The 23,807-nt window shown below is 35.6% G+C and overlaps 1 protein-coding gene across 1 annotated transcript; it reads left to right on the top strand.

Moving 5' to 3' along the window:
• The first annotated feature begins 6,754 nt into the window (after positions 1–6,754).
• LOC139719748 (kynurenine/alpha-aminoadipate aminotransferase, mitochondrial-like) lies at positions 6,755–22,960 on the top strand. The gene is made up of 12 exons (XM_071631138.1): positions 6,755–6,821; positions 7,769–7,868; positions 8,988–9,056; positions 9,895–10,027; positions 15,088–15,162; positions 15,816–15,928; positions 16,754–16,913; positions 17,589–17,671; positions 18,225–18,321; positions 18,625–18,751; positions 21,440–21,648; positions 22,919–22,960. Exons 1-12 carry the CDS (start codon positions 6,755–6,757, stop codon positions 22,958–22,960), a joined length of 1,275 nt encoding a protein of 424 aa, XP_071487239.1.
• Positions 22,961–23,807: the final 847 nt, after the last annotated feature.

The raw sequence follows: 23,807 nt of genomic DNA on the forward strand, positions 1-23,807 counted from the left end.
TCACTATAGAAGTGGTATTTTTATGGTGTGTATACTTGTGTTGTTTTTAAACTTTGTGACATGAATCGCCTTTTGTTCGATGAAAATAAAGAAATTGAATTGACTTGAAAAACCTAGGAGGATCTTGATATGATTTTTGATAACGTATTTGAGGAGTAAATGAACGGCAGTGATAATCTCCTTTTCTGGACGTAATGTTACGGTACATACCTATCACAACTCCCACAGTTAAGAGATGGTACAGTATCTGTTGAGATGGGAATTCGGGTTTCCAACCTTTTTAGGATGGATTTTTAGATGATTAGAAACCTCTTGAGAATTATGAAAGGGCATATAATTCTTGAAGGAATTCAAAGTTTATTTGATGAAAATGGGTTTTGAAATGGCTGAGATATTCAAAAACAAAGCGATCCTCATAAAATGATGTCTTAGCCATTTCATACCAATTTTCATCAAGTGATGAACTTCAAATACCTCTTAGAATTGTATTCTCTTTAACATTTTCTGAAGTGGTTTCTAGGTATATAGCAAAAAGTTAAAGCTGAGTCCTAACTTCGAAAGTTACCACGTCAAAACTGACGTTCATTTGCCGCAAATATGTACGGGATGTCGTCAATAAATTTTAGATAACATCTACTTTAAGACAAACAAATTGTGTTTGGCTCGGTCTTACTATAAGCTTGCTAGCTGTGTGTACACTTGTGATGTCACTTCTACGCAAATTCGGCATCCGAAATTTATCGTTTTGTCCATTTTTTTTCTTGCTAATATGTCTAACAATTAATGACATGTGGGATCACATTCGAAATAGACATAACATTCCCAGTATCATCATATCGTTTTGCAAAATAAAATGCAATATATTTAACATTTGCAGAAAAGAAGTCATTACACATACACATCCACGCACGCACGCCTCTACGAAGTGGTTGAAGGAAAGAAACATTTTGCGTAATACATGTGTAGTTACCACTGATGTGAAAAAATTCCTCACTGAATGGCAGTGTGAAGGAAGTGCATTGATTACCGTTAGAAGCAGAAATTTCAAAATGTTCGAGTAATCAGATTTCATGAATACGTCTGTATCACAGAACAATGTACCATGTAAACATTTTGCAATAAAGCTAGAATAAATGGTGATTTCACATTTTTTTCTCAATACACCATAACTGTTGACGGTTTATTCCAGAAGCAATTTAATCATAACTATTGTTCACCTTTTTATATTCAACAATACTAACCCTAAGTCACATTTTAGAATTATTCTGAAGCGTTACAACTGGATTTTTGTTTCATTTACAAGTGGTAAATAATGCCTTGGAAATGATAATCATAACAACCACAGCACTACCAGCTGCATCATACCTTGTTCTAAAATCATATTCTGATAGATGAAAACTTGTTTCTTGATGTTGGTTAACTATTGTTACAGCGTTTTTCTTAGGCGGTGGTTAATCCATTAATATCCATTTAATAAGAAATAAAAAAATAAAGGACGTCGCAGTGGAGATCTCATCGAAAAGCCAGATACGGAAATCTTTCTCCATGTAGCGAATATATAGTATAGAGGAGGGATTAAAAAGGATTGAGAAAAATTGAAAATAAAATCAAACATTATTTTTTTCCTGTCAATGAAACCGAATAGCGTGCCTGTTTCAAAAAAAAAAACAAAACTGCTGTAATGAAATCTCAATTATGTGACAGGCACATCTGTAATACACCTAGCACTCGCAATCTTATACTACATGTTCACAGAAATTAATTCTATTTTCCTTGTTATCGTGAATATGCATTAACGTTTGTAAGGAAGTATCTTTTTTTTTTTTTGAAAACCTCACAGTAAAATGTTAAGATTGAAGTACTCTGGAAAAGGAAATGTAATTTCAAGAGCTATGGTTATTCAAAGGCAGAAACGTAATTTCAGTAATTAGTACCTCTGGGAGGTTCAGTTATCAAACGAACTTAGGGTTAAAAGTCAAATTCAATTTACAAAGACTCAATTGAGAAAGACAATACCTCTTTCGAATCTGAAATGTTTCACATCTCTTTAAACCTTATTGAAAGAGCTTGAATAGTATGAACACTGCAGGAAGATGCACAATCTTCATAATGTAGATTAGCTATTAGGTGTTGCAACCAAGCCCAGTAAATACAGTTGATATTGTCTTAATGATAAGGACTATTCTAAGCCTCCACCAAGGAATGTATGTTTCCACGCTGGCCGTCTGTCTGTCCTTCCGTCCGTCTGTAATTAATTTTGCGGACAGCGAAACTTAGAACCTTTTGATGTATCCTAATGAAACTTGGCATATATATGTGTGAGGGGGCGAAGATGTGCCTATCAACTTCTGGCTGCACTTGCTGAAGGTCAAAGAGCAAGATCTTAACTCTTTATTTGCCACGGTGGAAACCCCCTGTGTGCCACGTTATTCTGAGACACGAAGGTAGTCATGCTTTGAGAAAGAATTCTGTTTTGCCAATTAATCTATATAACTTCTACAAATTTCTGTTAAGCTGGACATAATAGTGAACAAAGTTGAAGAGGATGCTAAGCTTTGCTTTGATAAAGATTGTATGAAAAATCTATTTCTTTTAATTTTTAAATGACCAGCTGCTACATTCTGTAAAGGCATGACTTTTGCACATGAAACCGTGAGAGGAACTTAACATTTACACGCAAATTTTAGTTGGGAACATCGCTTGATAGTCAATCACCACATAGAATGCAAGCTGTATGTAAAAAGAACAAAAGCTTTCATTGTACCGCGAGATTAGGCGATTTATCGATCGGTTTAAGCGGATTAGTGCGTTTGAGCAGAATATGCGAAGTTGGCGCGCCGTTGACTGACTGTGGGACATGCGAACATGGCACATAAAGAGTTAAAAGGTCAAATAGCTTAAAATATCACTGTTCCCCCGTATATGCAATTCCTGCGTTTTTTTTTTCATTTAAATTACTGTATACGTTTATTGCCAGAAAGGAAAAGAAAAACATGGAAAGTTCTGGCAATGGAGTCAAAGGTTAAAGGTCAGATGAAAATGCTGGAATTTTACGTTTTTTTAATGTCTCGGAAATAACTCAAGGAATCTTAATAAAACCTTCTACATAATTATTCTTGTGTTCTTTTCATTCTCTTGGGAATTTTTTGTTTCATAGGGCCAATGGTCAAACGTCTGCTTTAAGTGCCGAAACTTTATAATTTTATGCTAGAATTACATTTTTCTAAATATTTCGCTGATTACTCCATGCATAAAGAGTTAAATAAAGGAAATGAATATAACTTCATTTTCATTTCTATATAGTGATTCCTATTGGTAAGATAATTGCTCATGCCTCATTGTTTAACGTAAAAAAAAATGTCAAAAATTCACAATTTTCCCATATTTTGTTTCCATAACGAGTTTCAATAACGACATTTCTGGTTTAACTATAGAAGACTGAAGAGAGAGAGAGAGAGAGAGAGAGAGGGAGAGAGAGAATGGAAAGAGAAGAGAATATCTACGTCATGCTTGTAAACTGCCGAATCTTGTACCACTTATACAAAACATGTATTAAAAACTTGTAGAGATGAAATTAAAGCTGGAGTGACGTGAAGAGAATTAGGAGTGTTTTTTTTTTTGATTTGGCAATTAATTTGTAATAAATGCACCGAAAAGCAAGCAAACAAGTGAGAGACTGCACCATAAATGGTGAACAATCAATCAATCTGATTGAGACAATATGAAATTGACTTTGATTTTCGTTAAGGCCGTAATGGAATTCATTTTTGTGGCCTCTATTGGTTTACATACGGTAATGATAAGATTATCTAAGCAAATCATCTTCAGTATATCTATTCGTCTTTATGAAGATGGGATGGATGATAATGTTTTTGTGCAGCCAAAAAGAGAAAAGAAAGAGACACTATCGTTTTAATAGGGCAACAGCGGAAAGATGATAGTACATTATTTTTTACTCCTAGCATTCTATCTGATACGATTATTATTTAAGCAGACAAAACTTGTCAAAATTTGTCCAACTTCACTGTACAAAGAACTTAAAATATTTGCAACCTTTAAAATCCGTAGTGAACTGTAGCTAGAATTGTGTTTCGTCTTCGGTTGATCAGTTGTATTTGAATGTTTAATCTCCTACATTCTACAGACTTGACTTCATCTCAGCTCGAGACTCATCTTTCCAGAGTTGCTTTCACACTGTTCTCAACTTTGTGACCGTGATAGGCTTTGAAGGGGAATGATATTAGAAATTACTAGCATGACTAATATCATAAGCCATACCATCAAGGTAATTCGAACAGGAGATAACTAAACGTTAATGGTGTTGTTCCCTTCCCTCCTCTGTCACTTTCTTAGGTATGTTCATATGGTGTGTGTCATTAAACAACAAGAACAATAGAACAACAAAAACATTACATCAATAGTAGTCAAAAAGATGGCAGTCGAAGCATTTGAAACAGAAAGCACAATAAAGAGCTAAATTCTACTACACTGTTTTGACCTCGGAAGTCACTCTCTATGAATCATATAAGGCTGTTTAGGTGAAAATGGTAAGGCTCCGAATGCTAGCTATTTGTTTGTATCTCCTTTAGTGTTTATAGATATACATGTATACATGTATATATATATATATATGTATATATATATGTATATGTATATATATATATATGTATATATAATAAATTATATATTGTTCTTCATCATTCTTTATTATATCAATAAGCAATGTAACATGAAAGGCCTAGGTTGTCTCCTGAATTAAACAAGAGGCACAAGGCAAAGACAAAGGACAACACAGAAAAACATGTAATTACATCTTATATAGTAAAAAAACACACTCGACAGTTAGAGTTATATAACCACAAAAAATGGACCAAAAATACATTTGTAGACAGACAAACTGAAATATGCAATATTTGATTTCAAAACATACCTTTCTGTCATAACAGTACAATTTTATTTCATTCTATTTTTTCATTTCTTTACCCTTTACTATATAAATCGTTCTCTTTAACCTATCTCTCTCTCTCTCTCTCCCTCTTTCTACCCTCTCCCACCTTTCTTATGCCTTTCTTTTACTCCATTACCCATTGATTCATTTAACACCTTATTAATTTCTTCTCCCAAAACTCCACTTTATCCCTTCCTCATTACCTTTATTGCAGTTCAGTTCAGTTCAGTTCAGTTCAGTTCAGTTCAGTTCATGAAAGTAGTGGATTAAATTCGTACCACACCAATTCAAAACATTCCAGGATTCTTATTCCGAATATTTTCATATTCACAATTTTCTAGTTTGCGTTTTAATAGATTAACCGTAGAGGCTGGTTCACGAACCATTGTTGTATAGAGAGTTGTTTCGTCACACTCTAGGGACCTTGGCAGTCTGACTCTATAATTATTGTTTGACTTTTGTGTTTGATTGTAGGTCTGTGTATTGTGAATGCTTCCCAAGCAGTTCACGTTTGCTGTTAGGTAGGAGGATATCCTTCAGGTATATATCATATAAACATGCTTTCATGTTATTTTCTCCCGAATACGAAAGGAAAAGAAAGGTATGGAAATAAGATATGGGAATACTGCCTGTTGATGATAATTTGCTGTGGATTTCTTTTTGTTGATCTCCTCATTGTGCATTTTTATGTTTCCAGTGACAAAAAGACCTGAAGCAATGGTCGGAATTAATCTGGATCTGAACCTTAATGGTGCTTAGGTGATTTCTTCAGCTTTATTGTCTGTTTATGAAATGAAATAGATGTTTTGAGCATGACAGATCTCATGATGGAGTAATGAACATTTATATTTAATATATAATATGGTCATTACCCCATGAATATATATATATATATATATATATATATATATATATATATATATAATCTGAATGCATGCGATTAAATACAAATAAATATAGGTAGAATAAATACATAAATACACGCAAACATATCACTATATACGTAATACATAGGCGCACATAAGTTAGGGCTGATGAATCGCCTAAGCACCCCTTGACTCCTATCTGTGGCCTGCGAGGAATATGAGGAAAATGTTTTGCAGAATTGTAGTCATGGGGTAATAAAACAGTCAATCAATGCATATCACATCATTAGAAGATAACCTGCCTCTTTGCCAAAGAAGCTTTTATTCACGTGTGTGTGTAAATACACACCTCATATCATGATCACACAACAGGCAAGCACATTTTTAGTACGCAGTGACGAAAAAGCACAGCACGTTGTTCGAAAAAGTTTTTTGGAGGAAAAAACCGCACAATTATTCTACAATAAAAGTATTTTACACATGCCCATGCATTATCATACTAGGGAAGGCCAACGATGTTTGAAAGGGGGGGGGGGTGGAAGATTATGGCACATGATATTATATAGGATCTATATATCACACGCATTTTGGATTAATGTCACTCACTCACTGTTTAAAACAAACATCATTGAGGATATGATCATTTCCCCAAGCGATGAAACAATACATAAAAAAATGTGCAAGCTTGTATCGTAAAATTAAAATGCATTGTTCGAGTTTGACAATTGGGCATGCACAAACGACTGTCTGAAAAGACCCAGACAAATCGTAGGAGGGCATTATCGTGTTTCAAAATGATGAATAGTAGGACCTTGTTCTTGGATCTACTTGGCATCCGTTTATCTGAACGAGCCTGAACGAAGTTCAGTTCTGAGCCTATTGTACACTGTCCTTTACATCGACATTACCCGTCTGTTGGGGATTTCTGATATACGACAAGATGAACTACGACGATTTCTTAAGCGAGTCAGGGAAATTGAGGCGCAAGTCTCCTTTTGCAAGATACAGTAAGTTAAATCCATGGCCACCTTTTTTTCATCTAAATTCAGTTGGGTACTATTGTATGGTTCGTGGCTCTAAAGGTCAATTAAATTATCATCATGTTTATGTGTGCTTTGTGGGTGTATGCATTTGTGTGTGAGAACACTCAATGTCTTCCTTATGTGCAAAAATGAATTCATGACAAATTGGAATGGTATGGATTCAGTTATAATCCAGTATCTTATCGTGATATTGTCTGATTGACTATCAATCTGAAATTATCCAGTCCGATATAACACTAGTTTTTAACACTTTACAACAAACAAAAACAGTGAGTTTCTCTCATAAGCATTTTATTCTAATATCAACACTTCAGTAACTGTTTTGCATAGATTAGCGAAATATCCCAATTTCATAGCGTCGCTAATCATTATTCAATTTTGATCAAACCTTCACTGCTGTAAGATTTTACTCTCATTTACTCTTGCATCTTATTTTGAACTTCTCTTTCGGGCTATTGTAGTTATGTTAGGCTGACGTCGACACACTCATTATTACTTTTGGCGAGGACAAGTCCACTTACATTGTCACGTTCATATTCACAAAAGAGGATAAAGCAACCCTTTCCTTTAGTTCATATCCTCAAAATACAGAAGTGTGTCTTTTCAAAATTAAAGGTATGCTTACGTATAATCCCTAAAAGTCAGTGTGCCTTATCTTTGATGACAACAAATAGAAGAAAATGTGAGCACGCTATAAAGTGTATGGAAGCTATAAACTTGGAACTGGGCCTCCTAGGATGATCCCTGCCAGGATTCCTTCAAATTCATTTGACTTTTGTTTTAACTACTGTCATTTTGACAAAACAACGTAATGTTATTGTTGTTCATAAAAGTGCGGTTGTCATTATTTTTCTGTTATTTCTACAAAACTGATAAAATTTTTGTAGTCTAATTTGTATTCATCTTTGAAGGTATGTTCGGCAGAGAGACAACAATCCCACATATCGACCTTTCACCAGGCTTGCCAAATCCTGACCTCTTTCACCTTGTAGGTGCAAAGTTCCAGCTGAGGTTTGTTTCACGACTTGTTATTGATACAACAAAATACTATGTGATTCATGTCTTTCATGTTTTGTCATGTTGTGCATGACAGTGTGCATAGACTGTGAAATGATTCAATTTTGAAAATCAACTATTTCAACGAATATTGCCTAAAGATAAATCCAAACAGTGATAACACGCAACATGAAAAAGAGCCTCTTGACTAGTCTCTCACGTTGTTTAAAAAGCAATGCCAGCATTTACAGGCCGTATCAATTCCACCTGTTGTCATTTGTTATACGTCACGTGTAAACTACAGTCATAATGTTGTCCAAAGGTTAGGGCGATGCCATCCTATGCTCTTGGTGAGCACAACATTTTTTTTTTTCAGAATAATGTGTGTATGAAATGATTTTTTTTTTCATTTGTTTGACAGCGTTTCAATATACTTTTTTATTTCCTCAAACAATGTTACATATGGTTGGATATTACGAATTCTACACCATCAGATATGATACTGATTGAAACAGGATTTTTTTTCTCTCTCTCTCTCATATGCTATAGTATTTCAGTAATAATGAATGAAAGAAAGGTTTTGTGAGCAGGAAATTTGTGTTTATTTTGCTAGCCTGTTTTTAAAGGCCCTGTCTTATATAATAATAAAAATTAATAAATTTGTGTGTTGATTGTTTCCGAAAAAGATTACAATTATGTAATCTGAAGTGATATGAAGAATTATGGATTGTGCAATATATACATGTGCTGTAACCTAGACATTCTGATTTTTCTTAGGTATGTCTCAGCATATCACTTTTCAGTGAACTGTAATGATAAAAATGATGTTATTTGTTTATTTTCTACCATCCTCTGCAATGCTCAATTATTTGGCCATGTTGTAAGTGTACCGTAATTGTACATTATGTTATTTTTCTTGGTAAATGTGTCTACAATGTATTTCGTGATGTACGTTATTATATGTGTAGGGCCTCTGAGAATGACAGTGTTAAGCCACTGACAGAGCTACCCTACTGAAACAAAACAAATAAAACAAATAAATAAATAAATAAACAAAATAAACAAATATTCATATTTAATGCACACAATTTTATTCTTCTGTCGAAAATTATTCTCATCCCCTCTCTTTGACAGAGATGGCTCAGCAATTGAACTCTCAAGTGAGGATATGGAGATTGCCCAAAGCTATGGGAAAATTGATGGGTATGAAATTCTTTTTATCATTTTATCTTTTGTGCATCTACATGTTTTTATTGCTTTTTAGTTGGTTATCATAAATGATTTACATATTTCAATTTTTTTCATGAAATAAAATACACGTATAATGTTTTCACATTAAGTTCCTATGTTTCTGCATGATATAATAGATGTCTTATAAACAATAATAACGTTACATTGTAGTATAAAAGGCTAATCAAAAGTGCGTAATGATAGGCTATTCTGCACACATTGATACAGGCTGGGATCCAGCGACATTTTTTTCTCTCTCTTTTTAAAGGAAATGCCTGAGATTGAAATGATTATAATAGCGTTTGTGACTGTGTAATATAGGCCTTCATAACTCATGTCTCTTTAATAGTTATGCTTAAGAATTTTGATCACAGAAAATATGCTTGCTGTTCTGATGGTATGCAAGCCACCTACTTTGTTGTGATGTCGCATATACAATTTAACGAGATATTCCTTATCTTTATGAATGAATAATAACATCATCCCTTAAAGAGCTAAGTTAAAATCAGTGATAATCATTATTATGTAAATAAAATGTAATTAAGTCTATCATAGTCTCTCCATTCTTCTGAACTATTATAACTAATAATACCATGGAGAAACATCATAATTTGAGAAATAACAGTTCCTTTTTGTATTTTAAGGCAAAGAAATTGGTATTTTCAAAAGATTAATGTGTAAATATTCTAGGCCTGTGAGAGAAAATTATGTTCAGAGAGCTAGCATGTTCAGAATTTGTGGATGACAGTAATCCCCTTTCAACTAGATTCAAGTTGACAAAGGTCCTTGTTGTTCTTCGTTCCTCTATAAGGGTTAAACCATTCCGAGAGTGGCTGGAAGAACTCACCATCAAACTTCACAAGCCACCAACCAGGATAAGCCCAGACCCAGACAGAGCGTTGCAAGTTATGGTTAACGCAGGGGCCTTGCAGGGATTACATTCGGTACAATCGTTACATTACTATCTATATTATATACGTGACCGTGCATCACACAACCAACAAAAGTCGCACACATTAATAATGTGTGAGGACTGAAGATAAGTGAAACAGGTCAGCATAGCTAATCGTGACCTGTCATATTTCCTGAAGGAGAAAGTCTTGTTCCACATTATGCTAAAATTTGGGATCATAAAACGAACAAGAAAGCGTTTTTAGCCGTTTTTCTCGAGCACTTTTTTTTACAATAGTGAGATAAGTTGTGTCGTCTCCTTTTCATTTATTAGAAACCCTGTACACGCTCTTCACTTTAAAATCTAATGAATTCAGAAAGGGTGATTCTACTTCTTTGAAAGTTGGAATTAATCATGGACAAACACAGAATGTGTTAAAGGCAATCAAATTTCAGAAGGAAAAATACAATCCTGAAGACAAAAATCACCACATTCTTTAGGCCTAAATTATGTCAGTGTATGTAACTCGTGCCCATACAGCACTCAAGCCTGAAATATTGTTGTGCAATACATGTATTGAGGATCAGACGATATTTCTTCTTAACGCTGTCTTATGATACCGCTAAATGAAGAATAATCATGTTGAAATGATCGTGATTATAATGATATTAACATACTAATAACATTATACAGAAATGTCAAATGCCTCCATAATTCAAACGTTAAAGGGATCATACAGTTTTGGTTGAGACCTAATTTCAGGTTTCCACCATTTTTGGGTGAGATAATGAGAAACCTCTTATGAAATATGAAAGAGCATGTAATTCTATGAGTAAATCAACGTTTATTTGATGAAAATTGGTTTTGAAATGGCTGAGATATCTTATAAAGTGTGGGACCCACATTTTATTACGATTGCTTTGTTTTACCTTGTTTTTGTATGTTACAGTCATTCCAAACTCGATTTTCATCAAATAAACTTTGAAATCCTCTTAAAATGGTATGCTCTACTATATCATAAGTATTTAATTGGTATCTCACAAAAAGTCTAAATCCCAATTCTCATCTCCACCAATACTTTGTATACCTTCCCTTTAATACCATTGTTTGCTAAAATAATTTCTCACGGTCAATTTCAAACTTTTGTCACTCAAAATCTTTAATGTGCCTTCAAATCCACGCAGCGCATGCAAGCGAAAATATTCGGGCATTCAAATTCAGAATCCGAGCGATCAATTTCAATTATGGGCGTTCTATTTCGTTTTCGTGGAATCAAATTCCCGATTGGGCATTCAATTTCAAAACGCGAGCACCGACTTTCCTACTCGTGCATTTAAGTTCATGCGGTAGTCACGTGATACTCCCAATGAGCTTGTTTGGAGCGTTCAAATTCATTTTTAGGCGATCAAGTTCATACTTCGTGCAATCAATTTAACGAGGAAAATGGAGTAGACTTTTAAGACAGGAAAAAGGGCCAACACAACCAATGAAGGCTTTTAGTGTAATTATGATTGTTTACAGGTTCTACATTGTTCTCTGTTCATGTATTCTTTGTTTCTCATCTCAATAAAGTTCATATTGCAATGTCTAATCAGCAGTGCATCCAAACAACACAGCAACTAGTAATCATCTTTGTAGATGATACTGCGTGCTGACAACGCCCAACACCAACCACATAATGACAATTCATCAATTTTTCAATTCACACAATGATCTCATAATATAGTCACTCAAAAGTTAATCAATAAGACAGCAATACACAACAAACAACACATATAAAATGTCCAGGTATCAGTTTCAATATGGTCGAAATTGTTTTTGTTTTTTTTCCTCGAAAGTGTCAACCAGCCCTCTGTATTATGCTCGTCTGTAGGCCTATGCAGTGGGCCGGATGCATAAACGCTAGCAATTGCTTGTGCTAGCCTTTTAAACGAATCTGTATGCATGAAAACAAGCAATTGCTTGCGAGCAGAAGCTTTTGCTAGCAAGCACAAACAATTGCTTGCTGCCGGCAAGCAATTGATTAGAGACCAGGCATTTGCTTAAAAACTTTTCCAAGCTCTGTAAAACGAGCTTGAGCGTTTGTTTAACTGGGAGGTTCCCTTTTAAGTATCATTTTCAAATTCATGAAAGAAAGACCACACTTGTACAGGAGTGGTATAAATCTACAAGAAATTACTCCTAAGTAGTGTAAGAAACTTTTTTTTTAATTTCAACAACGGGAATGTCCAGTGGTTAGCACGCAAAACGTGATGAAAAACAGGTAGGATGTCTGACTTCAGCGGAGAGCAAGGAGACCTCTCTCCACGTGCGATCTGGCATATTCAGGCTACTGTAAACAGTGATGGGAATCAGGCAGTAATAAGTGCGTGTGTGCATAGATGTGTGTGTGTGCGTCTGTGTGTGCATTTATGAGTTTCATTTCATAGCTCTTCTGCCATGTCAGGAAATGTTTCCGCACACACACGCCCTTTCAAATACATGCTGCCACACTCGCACGTTCTTGCGTTCGCACAGGCGTGACGTCCCTTTTGTTGCAAACGCAAGCAATTGCTTGTGCGGGACAAGCAAAAGGTATAAGCACAAGCAAAAGGTTATACAAATGAATTTAAGCAATTGCTTGAGCTAGACCTTTTGCTAGACGAGCTTGTGCTTTTGCTTGAATCAATGGCTTACAAGCAATTGCTTGTTTTATGCATTCGGCCCATTTTCCATCAAAGAAAGTGGCTGGATAACCAATACTCTGCTGCAAAAGCTGGTCTTCCATATAGGGTCCAGTGGGATGTTCTGCTCTTTGCGATGAATAAATGAAGTGGGATCTTTTACGTGCATGAATTGTGACTCTCTTACATGGGGCGTCCATTTTATGTCCAATCTGAGTGACATAAGCCTGTATATTCCTTTATATAGATTTTCCCGGTCAATAGCATACTTTTGTCATTCAAGTTCCTATTCCGAGCATTCGATTTCACGCATTCTACGCTCGCAGCACTGAATCAGCAATCAAATTCAAAATCCGGTCATTCGAATTCACTATCCGAGCATTCAAATTCACTCTCGGAGCATTCAAATTCACTATCGGAACATTCAAATTCACTATCGGAGCATCCAAATTTAAGAGAGGAGCACGCATTTCATCAATGAGCATTCAAATTCATGTCAAGCTGGCAACGGAATTTCGTCGGTCATTCAAATTCGTGAACAGGCAACCATGTTCCAAATAAATGCATTCAATTTAAAAGAAGTCCTGCGAATTAGTTTGGGGACGTGCATGCATGTGTTTCTCATTTGGCTTTGAATATATTGGGATTTATGATGATTATTTATTTTACAGTAGAGGTCCACCTTTTAATTGACAATTCTGAACTCGCGCTTAGCAAATATGAATATACAGGCACATGTCCCTGGGATTGGACATAAAATGGAGGTCCCACATGTAAAAAGAGTCACAAATCATGCACGTAAAGATCCTACTTCATTTATTCATCGCAAAGAGCAAAACATCTAACTGGACCCCAAATGGAAGACCAGCTTCTGCAGCTGAATATGGGTTATCCAGCCATCTTCTTTGATGGAAAATGAAACAAATAAACAAATATTAGGCGCTGTATAGGCCTACAGACATGACAGACGAGCATTATACGGAGGGTTGGTTGACACTTTCGAGGAAGAAAAACACAATTTCGACTATTTTGAAACTGATACATGAGCATTTTATATGTGTTGTTTGTTGTGTATTGCTGTCTTATTGATCTAATTTTGCGGGACTGTGTGAGATCATTGTGTGTCAGTTTGTCTTAAATTGATGAATTGTCATTATGAGGTTGGTGTTGGGGCGTTGCAGTATCATCAAGAAATATGATAACTAGTCGTTGTGTTGTTTGGATGCACTGCTGATTGGACATTGCAATTTGAAATTTATTGAGATGAATAACAAAGAAAACATGAACAGAGAACAGTGCGGAACATGTAAACAATCCTAATTACACTATATGCAAGCATTCATTGGTTGTGTTGGCCCTTTTTCCTATCGTAAAAGTCTCCTCAAGTATTTTCCTAGTTAAATTGATTGCACGAAGTAGGAACTTGATCGCCTAAAAATGAATTTGAACGCTCCAAACAAGCTCATTGGGACTATCACGTGACTATCGCATGAATTTGAATGCACGAGTAGGAAAGTCGGTGCTCGCATTTTGAAATTGAATGCTCAATCGTGAATTTGATTTCACGAAAACGAAATAGAACGCTCATAAATGAAATTGATCGCTTGGATTCTGAATTTGAATGCCCCAATATTTTCGCGTGAGTGCGCTGCGTGAATTTGAATGCACATTAATGAATTTAAGTGACAAAAATATGAAATTGACCGGGAAAACCTATATTTGCTATAAAGCTCGAGTTCAAAATTGTCAATGATTAGGTGGACCTCTACTGCAAAATAAATAATCATCATAGATCCCAATTATTCAAAGCCAAATGAGAAACACGTGCATACACTGCCCCAAACTAACTACATTCAGGACTTCTTTTACATTGCATGCAGTTATTTGGAACATGGTTGCCTATTCAGGAATTTGAATGACCGACGAGATTCCGTCGCCAGCTTGACATGAATTTGAATGCTCATTGATGAAATGCGTGCTCTTCTCTTAAATTTGAATGCTCCGATAGTGAATTTGAATGTTCCGATAGTGAATTTGAACGCTCCGACAGTGAATTTGAATCCTCCGACAGTGAATTTGATTGCTGATTCAGTGCTGCGAGCGTGGAATGCGTGAAATCGAATACTCGGAATGGGAACTTGAATGACAAAAGTATGAAATTGACCGGCAAAACCTATAATACAATCTAGGTGTGACATAAAAGAATGATCAAAATCAATCGCAGCGTGTTTTTTTTTCAGAAATAATTGTCAAAAAATTTTAAATCAAGTGATATAACTTTATTCAGTAATGTTTATGTGCCTTTAATGTAATTTTGTAACTTATGTCTCCCATGATTATGTATAATATCGTTACATTTTTTCCGTAAAGCGTCAGAGAACAGATTCTAGCTTCAATTTTTTTTTGAAGATAATGATTAATCATGTCATATTCCCTGCTTTAATAACAGGCTGCGAACCTGCTTCTCAACAAAGGTCAACGCTTTTTGATTCCAGAACGAACCTATCCAACGTTCCTTGAAGCAGTATGTTTTATATATACAAACAAGTTTCTTCCAGAGCTTTATAACTTCCATTTGCTCATGTATTCACACTGACACCAACAGCTATCATTGTCATAACTGTTTTAGTATCTTCGTCTTCAATCGATTTTTCCTGCCTTTCTTACTATTGCATTTCCTGTGCATGTACTAATAATTGCATCATTATAGACGCCTTACTCCCTCCAAGTTTCGTCGTAATTATTAGTAATTGTGTGACTTCTGGCTGATGTAACGAACTTTGAGACAAATCAGTTTCCTTTGCGCATCCTATTAATAATCTAAAGAGCCTTTACGATTTATTTGGCAGAGGAAGTGGTGGTCATCATAAGTTATCAAAGATTTTCTATTGGTAAAGTATTACGACTTCCTCTCAAATTGGCAGACCATATACACACAAATCATTAACATCCAGTAAATTCTGAATATCACTCTACAAAATTTGAGGATCTCTATTGTTTTTCTTAAGAATAATAATATGCGGTCTATGTCAATTCGGTTGACACTACCACTACCACGGACGCGTATCAGTCACACACGCAACACTTTTGATTTGAAGTGATTTGTTACAACATCTAGAGGTAATTTCTACTATTACTATTGCATTCCTTAAACTAATGTGACATGATTTATTTCAGTTGCGGGTGATGCAAGGTGACCCCATTGGAATAAAGATGGAAGAGGATGGACCAAGTATCACACATCTTGAAGAGGTGCTTTCCCAGTGGAACCCGGACGATAAAGAAAACTGGTAATAGGTAGATGAGAGTCCATGTGTTGCTGCGGGACAAGGAACCAAACTTGAATTGCCGAGTTTCCGTCTTATATTATGACGTGTTCATATTAAGGCACTGAGTTTAATGACGAATACCTTTCCGCAACGGATTAATTTTCTAAGCAGACCCATAGATTAACGATCATAGGTAAAATTCAGAAAACTTGCATTTGAACAAGTAAAACATGATGTCTTTCATCACTATGGCAGGAAATTCAAAGGAATGTAATTCAAGGCTATGTGTATGTTACGGAAAACAAAACATACTAATCTTTCTAAATTTAGAATGGACGAAATGACGAATATGATGACTGTTAAAGTATACTATGTTGTGTATAGTAATGCGTAATACGAAGGAAAAAAAATGCAGATATGAATAATCGAAATGAAACAGTGCCAAATTTCTTTTCAATTTCTCAGGCAACCCTGCTTCTAAACTATACTTTCTTTCTTTTTTTTTTGTAAATTCTTCCAATATTATACACATATATTGGAATTCAGTATATCCTGAAATAGTTGTCTTCAATGTGTATTAAGACCGTAACAAAAACAACAGACCAAACACCTCAAGAAATAGGTGACGGACGAGTTCTTACATGAAATCATAAATCTGTTTGTATCTACTTGGCACTCTAGTACCTACATGTATCTTGCTATTACTCATAGAGAATAGGAGAGTTCATGGCAGACATAGAGATAAAATGAAAAGATAAAAGAAAGCCTTTTGCATGTAAGCTCACGCTTGAAAAAAAAAAGTCATAATCCACGTTGATATTGATACAAGTACTGCTTTTAAAACAGGTCAAAAAGACCGAAGTTCTTCTACATTGTGCCAAACGGACATAACCCATCTGGGGAAACAGTGTCCTCAGAAAAACGCCTCAAGATATACGCCTTGGCACAACGATATGATTTCATCATCCTAGAAGACGACTCATACTACTTCCTGCAGTTTGACGAGGTAAACATTTTCGCGTGTATATGCGTGCTTATTTTGTAGTTAGATTGTTTGCTTTATATATCCCGACATTGTAAAATACCATAAATACAGAATGAATTGTAGCTTTAAGGTGGCATCGGCATAATGTCAAAAGTATACTGGTTCTAAGAAACAAACCCTCATTCTGACACAGATATGTCCACGATGCACATTCATTTCGCCACACAACGCAGATCAACTCAACGGCTACCCTCAATCGTCTCAACAAGCAACACGCTAACGTTTCTTTCGCAATGACGATCGAAAGCGATGTTCCCATCCCATCCCTTGAAGTTGCTGTACTATCTCACTAAAACAATCTCCGGCACCCTCTTCCAATGATTATTGTCACAACAGCTCGTTCAATCACATACCAGTGCCGGTACCTTAGCACCACCTCACATAACTGCAGCACCAACATCCAGGTTGATCCGACTTACATCCACTAACACAATTCACAGAGCATTATACACTCACAAGTCATAAAGGCAGACAACTTTATAAACTCAAACAGCCAGGGGTATGACAAATCCATTTCACAATCAATGCAGGAAAGTAAACATCGTTGGCCTTTTAATGGCTTTTTTCAAATGTCAGTTTTGATAGTGCATTGTGGATATGAATCTCATCATTTTGGATACTTCCCTTTAATTCCAGCCTCGTCTGCCTTCATTCCTCTCTATGGACAGTGATGGAAGAGTGATCAGATTTGATTCATTCTCCAAGATCATAGGCGCAGGGTTAGTTAAAGTCTCTTTTAGAATCAATAATTTATGATATTTTTGCAGAAATGCATACCAACCCCCCCCCCCCCCCCAAAAAAAAACAACAACAACAACAGCACACCATCGTGTTCTAGACTTAATTCATAGTATCTTGAATATATAAAGTTATGAGTGTATATGAGGATATTAAGATTAGTAATTTCATGACGAAAGATATTGTTTTCTTTTTCTAATTGACGACTCAAGAAAACCGAACAAGTGAAATACAATAGAAATTTACATATCCTGCGTATCAATTTTCTTTCCATATTCCTATTCATGTGAACATACTGATTGAGTTATCTATAGTTCAAAATATGGCACATTTATAAGGCAACTCGGAATTATTACTGAATAAATGAATGAATTGAATTGAATTGAGTTGAATTGAATTGAATTGAATTGAATTGAATTGAATTGAATTGAATCTCTGGATGCCACTACATCTTCTCTTCTTTGTTGTTGTTGTTTATTCGTGACAGATACAACACCCATCCATTTTACTTCACTTCTCTTTATCTGTAATCAGCTTTCGGCTTGGCTGGCTGTCTGGTCCACGTGCCCTAGTTTCCCGCCTTTTCTACGACATTCAGGTCACTTTGCAGCACGCCAATGTTCTGTCACAGGTATTGATAAGAATTCAGATTATTGAACTTGCATACGAACTGGTTATAAGCTATTGGCGTCCATAATCTTTCCTCACTCAGACGTAGCGTTATCAAGTTTGTTTGTTTTTTGCTTTTGTTTTTTGTTTTTTTCTAATTGTAAGTTTGCCGGAGTCATGGCATCATTAGAGGCAACGTTAAGCCATTTTGTCACCCGCCTGTTTTCGCAGAATTAGAGGTTAAACTGATATGTCTCAACGTGAAATCATGAGGTTTAACATGACATGAAAAAGTGACTACCTTTAGTATTCTGTCACATTTCAGGTGGTACTGTATCACATATTTCGACAGTGGGGTGTAGACGGATTTCTAGAAAGAGCAGAGAAGATCAAGGAGTTCTACTTACGACGCAGAGATATTCTGGCAAAAGCAGTTGCTGATCACCTGGCAGGTTTGGAATGTTACAGCTTTGTTCTCTTTTCTTTGTGAGCGTGTGCGTGTATGTGCGTGTGTATGTATGTAGGCCTATTTTGTTTAAAGTAGTTAGGTGCTGATAACCTGATAATTTTTTTATTGAAAGGTTTATTTATTCATATCACATCTCGTAGCCCAGGGACTAAATTGCGTATAATATAACATAAAATATGTACATACAAATTCAAACATTCAGACAATTACAGAATAAAGCCTTTACACGTGTGATAGAAATGAGTGGGAAAATATCATAATTACACAAATCAATAGGTTGAGCATTATGCAAGATAAGAACATGTATTCCGCATTTGTCAAAACAAACAGAACTATACGACTGATTTGCCTCTACTCCAATAAAACTACAAAACATCATACACAAAACATCAGGTTTACATGACTGATAAATAAAAGGTATTTAGAAATGTGATTGCACAACCCCCAATATAATTAAATCACTGTTTTTAAATTTCATAACAAAATTTAATTCTGATGGCTAAATTATCACATATGACTTATTTACCTTAGCACTCTCAACCGACCCCTACACAGCCCCGTGACCCACATTCTTCTTTAAACATCATCAAGATAACATCAAATTCACAGAAAAATTCGTCTAACTGTCCAAAAATATGGATAAAAATTTCATATTTCTCCATTCAGAATTTGCAGAAATATGGGGAAAAGATAACGTTGTGAGAGATAGGAATAAGTAGATATGCGTATACAATACATATACAGGTGTACACAATACACACAAATACACAGTCATTTGCATGTACACACAAATAAACGAACCTTTCTATGGGGGGGGGGGGGGGCAGAGTTAAAAAAGTAACATATTCATGTCCTGCATAGCATTCTCAGTAAAACAGATCATAAACCACACATATTTTTAATAGATATTGAAAAAAATAAAAAAACACTCGGTAATGAACAGCAACATAATCAGAAAAGTAGCCCCATCAAAATAATAACATCAGTAAAAAATTTCGCCTGCCGGAGCAGATGGGAAGGACAAGGCAAAGTGGATAAAAAAAAAGGTCTAACAAATATTTGGATGTTTATGTAATACATGCATATACAGGTATAATCATACTGTACATACATACACAGTCATATGCATGTACATATATGGAGACGTTTGTATGGGGATGCAGAATGGAAAAATGACACATTTATATCCTATTTAGCTTTCACAGTAATAAATGCATACATACATATCATGGACCGCACATTTTAAAATTGCAAAGATAAAGAGATACAACAACGTGAAAGGGAAGGTGGCCCCATCAAAATGATTACAGAGTCAATGAAGGCTTTCACCTGATGGTAGAACAGATGGAAAGACCAGGGTAGAATGGGTAAATGAGGGGTCTAGTAAAGATAGAGAAGGAGAAGAAGAGATAAAGAAAAGAATATGTGAATGTGTGTATACACAAATAGGTATACATATACGAACACAGCCATAGATGCATGTACAACCTTACTCAGAAGTCCAATAGTGACGTGATCGGGAAAGTTGTCCATTAAGAAAATAGCATGATAGAACTCATTTGTATTATGTTATCGGGTAATGATATAAAAATTGTGACCTTGATGACCTTTTATGAACAAGAAAGAAGGAGGTTAAAAGGAGAGAAAGAAGGAAAAAGCTGAAGGAGAGAGAGAAAAAAAAACTGTAAGGAATGAGTGTGAGGGGCGTGTCATCATTCTGACCACACAGAGACTTGTCAGTAATCTTAACCCGGGATAACAATTCAAAATGATTTACATTAATTTAGAATTAATTTAGAACCTTGTGAGGTAAGGAATTGCACTATTCTCAAAGCGCTTAGTGTGACATCTTTTTTCCATGCAGCGCTTTGTGTGTCTGAGTTTTCGAGAGGACGCATTCAACACAAACCATTTCTGGAAGTATACAGAGTTTGCCGATTTCTGCTCAAATTTCAGATACAACTCCTCGCGATTTACACAATAAAGTGTGCCCACCTCACAACAGACCATTTCCAAATATCACACTTGGCATGTTCGGGCGCACCACAATAACAGCATGAACACATTGCAAAGTGTGGTAATAATTAAGAACATAAGACAGGACATACCGCCTTTCACCTGCAAAAGTGGATACTAATCATTTTCGCGCTTGGCCGGGAGCGATGAATTTTGCGTGTTTTTAATTCCGCTGAATCAGAACGTTGACTAGTGGAAGATATATTCGCGTGCTTTTATTTTCGCGCTAATTTGTGGTTGCGCAAAATGTGCGAAAATTTCCACATCGAAAAAAAAATCCACTTTTACAGAAAGCATACATGTTTTCATAAATTGTGTATATGCATGTATTTACTGGAATAACCCTTGATGGCAAGGGCTTCAATATTTGACAGCTAAAACGAAGTGACTCCGTTTGTTGTCAGTTCGACGTAAGTATAAACTGCGTAATACTTGACTGGGATTAATGATGGATGATTGCTGAATAAGCCATACTTTTACTTCGTTTTGCCTCTGACAAATAAAAATGGTATGCTTTCAAAACACATCTTAATATATCATTTCCCTCTCTTTCCACCTTTTCTTGAAGTTTCCTCCTATGTATTTTGCCACACCTCTGTAAAATAATCACGAACACGATTCAGACTGTGTTCCTCCATTGTAATTTATGCTCAAGGCCTTGCTAAGTGGACTGTTCCAAGATCTGGAATGTTCATGTGGATTGAACTGCCTACCATCAAAGACACGGAGAAGTTTCTGATGGAGGCTGTCGTAACTAGGGGCGTGGTTTTCACCCCTGGCAACATCTTCTACATAGACAAATCGGTGCCCTCCTCGTACGTACGGGTTGCCTATTCCAAAGCATCGGAGAGCGATCTAGTTGAGGTGAATAATGCTTTAATTATTTTAAGAGGTAAACATTGCTTAAAAAAGCGCATCTTTAGAAGCTTAAGCATTGGAAAAATTACCCCCATACTCTCTAAAAAAAAATCGAGTGAAAATATTCACTCTTTACGGAGTGAATACAAAAAAGAGAGAAATTAGAGTGAATTTTGAGTGAAAATGTTCATTTTCACTCATTTTAGAGTGACCTCAGAGATCACTCCAAAATCTTCGAGTGATCCCTGAGGTCACTCCAAAATGAGTGAAAATAAACATTTTCACTCAAAATTCACTCCAATTTCACTCTTGATTCACTCCTTTATTGTATTCACTCCTTAAAGAGTGAATATTTTCACTCGATTTTTTTTAAAGTAATTTCTACATCCAGAGATCGTTACTGCCAATCTGAAAAATCTATTCTCTATAAGGATTTATGTTAACTTAACTTTGAAATTCCAATACGTGTACATATCTTTATTAGTTTGTTGATTACTATTGATTGTCATACTTTGTAGTGTATATATGCTTATGATTGAAGTTCTGATTTGCTTTGTGTTATGTTTTGTTGAAAGAAAAAGGAGAATGAAATAAATAAAATGAAATGAAATTTTCTTCATTGTACGCTGTTTTATAAGCATTGCTTCGTGTCATGCGCAAATTTGGAGTTGATTGCATAGGCCTGATCCACAAAATCCCGGTATGTCATTTTCCGGGTGCATTGCTGACATGCTAACACATATTTTTGGTTCCACTCAATTAACTTTCGCCATTATGGATTTTCTGTTGTAAAATGCTTATAGCCCCTATTTTTTTTTTTTTTGTGTGTGTGTGTGTGTGTGCGTGTGTCTGTGTCAGCAAGCTATAGCAATTGGATTCCTGAATCACAAATTTATGCTCGTTATGATCATCCAATTCTTATGAGATGCACCAGTGGAAGATCCGGGGTGCGGGCGCACCGGGCGCGCGCCCCCTCTTTATTTTTGATGTTTAAACACAAGAAATAGAAATAAAAAATGGGAGGGGGGGGGGGTGGTGTGCGCCCCTTTTAATTTTGTGAAGGGGCCTTATCTTTATGCAATTCCTGAACCCGCCACTGAGCACATCATCTCACATCGAGAATTTAATCTTTGACCTAGCCATAGCTGAATGTTCCTAAACCAACTACAAATGTTTAAAATGTTATTTGATTTTTTTTTATATTGTGCTTACATCAACCTGATTTCAGTTAAGGTCCATTGATTCTTATGTATTTCTCGTTTTATCGTTGTTCCAGGGAATAAAACGACTGGGAGAAGCTGTGAGGGAAGCATCATAGACAGCGAATGTCGAATAAGTGTTGTAAGAAAAACTCTATTGATATCATTATTTATGTCTGAGAAAGACAATACAAATAAACAAACAAAACAGGTTGACTATGCAACAAATCCTTCTTGCTTGCATAAAAGATAATTTTCACTATTTCACCAACCCGGTGAAATTATTGGTGTAAGGACGAAAATGCAAAAGAAGAAGGAGGAGAAACAGTGCGGATTTTCGAAGGTTTCTGTCTGGGTTTGTATGTATGTATGTATGTATGTATGTAGAGTCCTACTCGTTTTCACCGTTTTCTTCGACACAAGCAACTTTGAAATAAACGCCTGATATGTGTAGTGCACACCAATGAAATGGCTGATAAATATTTATGCGCAAATGTCATATTGTATACTTTTGTCGGCAATGAAATGAAATTAAATGAAATATAATGAAATGCATTTAGGCAATTAAATTGACAGCTTTCGAAGAATTTTCGATGTTTGTCAACGCTTTTACAACAATGATACATTAAGTTTGCATATAGGAATGATTACTGTCATGCATGTTTTTGGTTTCAAACCGTTATACTGTAAACCGTAATACGAGAAGTGATGTGGTTTCTTACATTTCTAAATGTCGAATCATTCAATGATTATTCCATTACGTGAGATCAAAAAGAAAGGTCTTCCCAGGTACCAAAACTCATAGTGTCGGCAGGAGAGTGTTCTTATAGCCGTTATGGAACAAGTCTCATTCTTTCTAGATGTAAGTCTAACAAGGTGCATAATCATAATTAACAAATAGAGATAAACACACATACCGGCAAAATGTTAGGTCATGTTTAGAGGGGAAAAGGAGAACTGAGACGT

This window comes from Diadema antillarum, unplaced genomic scaffold (genome assembly GCF_040938485.1).
Source record: "Diadema antillarum isolate AM-2024a unplaced genomic scaffold, OU_Dant_1.0 scf00000114, whole genome shotgun sequence".
Lineage (NCBI taxonomy): Eukaryota > Metazoa > Echinodermata > Echinoidea > Diadematoida > Diadematidae > Diadema > Diadema antillarum.

Excerpts from the sequence above, each read along its gene's own strand:
- LOC139719748 (XM_071631138.1), top strand. The coding sequence starts at position 6,755 with ATGAACTACGACGATTTCTTAAGCGAGTCAGGGAAATTGAGGCGCAAG. Across the intron at positions 7,869-8,987 it reads GGTGCAAAGTTCCAGCTGAG|AGATGGCTCAGCAATTGAAC; the intron begins GTTTGTTTCACG and ends TCTCTTTGACAG. Across the intron at positions 18,752-21,439 it reads AGTTGCTGATCACCTGGCAG|GCCTTGCTAAGTGGACTGTT; the intron begins GTTTGGAATGTT and ends TTTATGCTCAAG.